Below are 4508 nucleotides of genomic sequence, written 5' to 3' on the forward strand. Positions count from 1 at the left end.
ATTGTTAAAATGTCTTCTATTTGTGATGCTTTTGGTATTACTGCTAGCCTAGACTTGGAGGTTAAGTAGTTAGATATGAAGACAATTTTTCTTCATAGTGATTTGGAGGAGAAAATTTATATAAAGCAACCATAAGACTTTAAAGTCAAAGATAAAAAAAAATTTATCTACATGTTGAGAAAGAGCTTGTATAGGCTAAACCAAGTTCCAAGGCAGTGGTATAAAAAGTTTGATTTATTTATGGCTAAAAATGAATACAAAAGAACGATTTTAAATCGTTGTATGTACATCAAATGATTTAGTGAGGATTTTATTATTCTCTTGCTGTATATTGATGATATGCTTATCCTTAGGAAAAATATGTCTATAATTGATATGTTGAAAAAGGAAGGAGTAAGTCCTTTGTAATAAAGGACATAGGGCTAGTAAAGTAAATACTAGGCATGCAGATTTTCCATGATAGAAAAAATAATAAAATTTGATTATCACAAAAGAAATACATTAAGGATGTATTGGATAGATTCAATATAAACAATACAAAACTAGTTTATTCTCCTCTTTAATAACCCACAACCCATATTAGTGTTAAAACTCTAACTCTTTTAACCTAAACTTGTGGTGACTAGGGCTGAAAAAGAGGGCCGAGACAAAAAGGGTAGAAACAGTTATTGACGTGGCTAAGAAAAATGGAGAAATCGTAACAATTATGGTTAAGGGCAGAAGAACAATAAAAGAAAAAGAGAAGAAGATAGGGATAATGCAGAGGTTATTCTCAATTATCCAAGCAGTGTTCTCACCTTAGGTTAAATCAGATTTGCAATAGATTACTTATTATGATCACTTGAGGAGTTTTTAGATATTATACACAGTAATATAATCCTTGTATCCTAAATATTCTTTTGTGATTGTTGCTTGGGTTTTCGGCAAGAGACTTTGAGATATATACATTTATTATTTTTATAGTGGATCTACTTTTCTGGCTTGTCTCATGGTTTTTACATTTCGCTTTGGAGGGATTTTTTCATGTAAATCTTAATATTTTATATGATTATGATTTTCATTTAATTTCACTACATATTATGGCATGTTTGTATTTATTCATATATAAAATTCTTTGATCCTATCAAACTTCCTCTCATACACACATAACCAAAAGTTCATTAATTAACCATTTTTCTTTATATGTGTTGTAGAAAATTTTAAATGAATTAATAGGAAGAGAATTCAATATGGAATGGACCAAAAATAATTATGACATATCAACTTACAAGGACTTAAAGTTGAGCAACTTACAAGGACTTAAAGCTCACACAATCTTTAATTGTCAAACTTCATACTTGAAAATCTTTTCGTTAAGGTGCTAATAAGAGTGGCTTATACGAAGTCATAAATTATTCTTTAGTGAGTTTTATAAGTTCTTTGATATGATTGCTCCAAACATTCATATGTTGTTTTTTCAGTGACAATAATTGAATCCGTTCATCCACATAGAGCATCAAATTAATGTCTATGTACCTGAGATCCAGGAGAACTTTTTATTTTTAATTAGAAATAGCATTAATAAGAGCAAAAAGAAAAATATAAAATTAAGAAAAATAATCAAATTTAAGCTATGAAATAAATAATTTATATCAATGTGGGTAGAGGTGCATCATGCATAAAATTTACCTCGTATTTTAGTTCTTTAATTAATAAATTTGATAAAAATAGCACTAAAATAAATTTTTATACCTATGGGTCTAGGAAAATTAAATATTGAGGTTTCTGTTTTATTCCAATTAATTCTTTAAAAATATTTACCTCCCTATAGGGCTAAGTGTTTACCCTTCATACGTTAATTGTAATCTTTTTTATATCATTTGTCTTTTTATAGTCATTGTAAAAATTATTTTGTCATAGATATGACTATCAATAATCAATATTATATTATGACTTAGGATGATGTGGCTACTCCTAAATTACAAATATTGAAACCTTACATGACATCTTATAGTAAGCTCATCAACAAATCCTTTTATTGATATATAATACAAGAAATAACTGAAATCACATATGCATGTATAATAAGTCATATACGCCTTTTAAAAGAATCTCAACATTTTTTGTAACAATACAACTTTAGTATGTTCAATGAGACTTATCAATTACAAGTCATATAATGAAATCCACTTGCTGTACTAAAAAACCATCAACTATCGATATATTTAAAATAATCTATGTTTATTTTATGGTAAATTGCCTAAACATTATACTCCCCCTTGCTATAAGCCTTTATTTACAAGGGCGATTCAATTTGATGACAACTAGGTCGGTATGGGAATACATGGAAGGTCAACGCTATAGTTATTATTTGTCCCACTTAATCGAGATGGAGGAAGAAAGAAACAAATAAATAAAGAAACCAATAAATAAAATTAATATGCCAGAAGAACCAGAGCCAAAGGCTCGTAATCCGACCATCTCCCATCTCTCTACCGACCTACTATAAACCCTCCCCTTTCCTCTCTCACACTGTCTCCCTCTCTTTTGCTTGCTCCAAAACCGAGGAGAAAGAGAGAGAGAGGGAGGGGACGAGAGAGGGAGCTCTGATTTATGTCTACGAGCACTGCTGCCTCGTTCCATCGTCAAGCTCGAGCTCTCTGGACTCGCCCCTTCCTTACCTCTGCTCTTGAATTCATGACTCCGAACACCGATTCGATGCGCTTGAATTCGTCGGGGTACGTTTACGATGTTTGCTGGCTTGCTAGCTTACTTGCTTGCTTTGTTGATTGATTTATTTGTGTTGCAGTGCTGGTTTTGGAGTGGAGTCCTTTGGGTTTCTCCTCCTGGATCGGTATTTCTTCATCTTCTTGCTTCGGATTAGAGGAGGAACCCTACCTTGACCAACCCTGTTCTCTCTCCTGCTATTTTTTCTTGTGTTTTGCCCTTTTCTTTTGTGTTGTTTCCGAATTTTGGGGGAGTTCCAGAGGGAGATTAAGATGATGGAGCCGCGGATTCAACAGCTCTGGAGCCGATACAGGATGCGAAGGAAGAGGAAGATGAAGAAGTTAGACAGCTTGTGTTCGATCAGAGATCTGAAACCACCGATGATGAGGAGGAAGATGAGTAGTGGGAAGTTGGAGAGGTCGAGCGCCGCCAGATCGACTCCCGTCCAAAGAATCAGGGTCTTCTTCACCGATCCCGATGCCACCGACAGCGACGACGGCGACGAGGCTGTGATGAAGCAGTGTAAGCGAGTGGTCCGGGAGATCCACGTGGACCGGATCGCTAAAACCCTAAAAACCCCAGCCGATCCGGAGAACGAGAGGAGGCAGAAGAAGAAGAAGGAAGCGGCGAGAGTGGCGGTGCCGTCGCCCGCGGCCACCGGCAGGCACAAGGGCGTCCGGCAGCGGCGGTGGGGCAAGTGGGCGGCGGAGATCCGGGACCCCATCCGACGCGCCCGCCTCTGGCTCGGTACCTTCGCCACCGCCGAGGAGGCGGCTGCCGCGTACCGGGCTGCCGCGTCACGGCTGGAGGAGGAGAAGCGCCGTCTCCAGCACTCTGGGCCGGCGGAGGGCTCGGCCTATTCCTTCGTCTCCGTCCCGTCCCCGTCCTCAGTCCTCACACCGCCAGCGACGACGGCGAAGGAGAAGGCTGAGAGAACCATCGCGGAGCTCTTCAGGGAGAGGCGGGTAGAGGTACCGGCCGAGATGGACTTCGATGCGCTTGACGGAGATGCGCCGTTCTTGCTGGGCGAGCTGGGGGATGACTTGATCGGATTCGACGATGGATTTGACGATCTCCCACTCTGGGGGCAGACATTGGACGGTGGAGATTTCTCCTTCCTCGATCTCTAGCTTCATTTTTGCAGCGTAAATGGTCACAGGAAAAAAGAATTATATATATTATACTTTTATGGTTAGCTTTATAGTGTGTCAGAGGTGGAGGTTTTGGTTCACTCAGCCCTATTTTTGCAGCTTAAGAAGGGCAGAGAAAAATATTAGCTGGGAGACAGTAGAATATGATAGGATTTTGGAAATTGTAATAATCAAAATATATATTGTGAGATATATATATATATATATAGTATGTGACGTGGAGTTTGTAGAGATGCAATATGTTATGTTTCAATAGGATTTGGAAGTGTGTGCGGAGAGGAAAAAGGACAAAAGGTATGTTATAATGTGGTACTCCATGCGTCTTCACACTATATCTCTATAATAATGTTGAGCTGTAGTGCACTAGTGCAACTTTGGGAGGCGGAGCACCCAGGTGCCCTGAAAGTGTGTTAGTGTCTTTAGCTTTGGGTTAAGTTGCTTCCAGTGATGAATAACATGAAAAGTATATTAAATTCAACTATTGCACCTAGTGATAAAAACAATCCATTGATTTTGGTATCTTCTTGTGTTGCACTTGTACACCTAAGTTTGTCAATTTTCACCAGGAATATGGACGCTCCAATTCTGGGTGGTCCCTGTTTGTGACATCGGCAGTTGGATCAAGTCAACAAGGAGTGCCAAACATATCAG

At 38.4% G+C, this 4508-nt stretch overlaps 1 protein-coding gene across 1 annotated transcript; it reads left to right on the forward strand.

Annotated features, from left to right (window-relative positions):
- Positions 1-2446: 2446 nt before the first annotated feature.
- LOC135593403 (ethylene-responsive transcription factor ERF118-like) lies at positions 2447-4088 on the forward strand. Its single transcript, XM_065083393.1, has 2 exons — positions 2447-2717; positions 2789-4088. The coding sequence occupies exon 2, from the start codon at positions 2979-2981 to the stop codon at positions 3834-3836; it is 858 nt and encodes a 285-aa protein (XP_064939465.1). The 5' UTR covers positions 2447-2717; positions 2789-2978; the 3' UTR covers positions 3837-4088.
- The last annotated feature ends 420 nt before the right edge of the window (positions 4089-4508 follow it).

This window comes from Musa acuminata, chromosome BXJ1-9, assembly GCF_036884655.1.
Source record: "Musa acuminata AAA Group cultivar baxijiao chromosome BXJ1-9, Cavendish_Baxijiao_AAA, whole genome shotgun sequence".
Classification (NCBI taxonomy): Eukaryota; Viridiplantae; Streptophyta; class Magnoliopsida; order Zingiberales; family Musaceae; genus Musa; species Musa acuminata.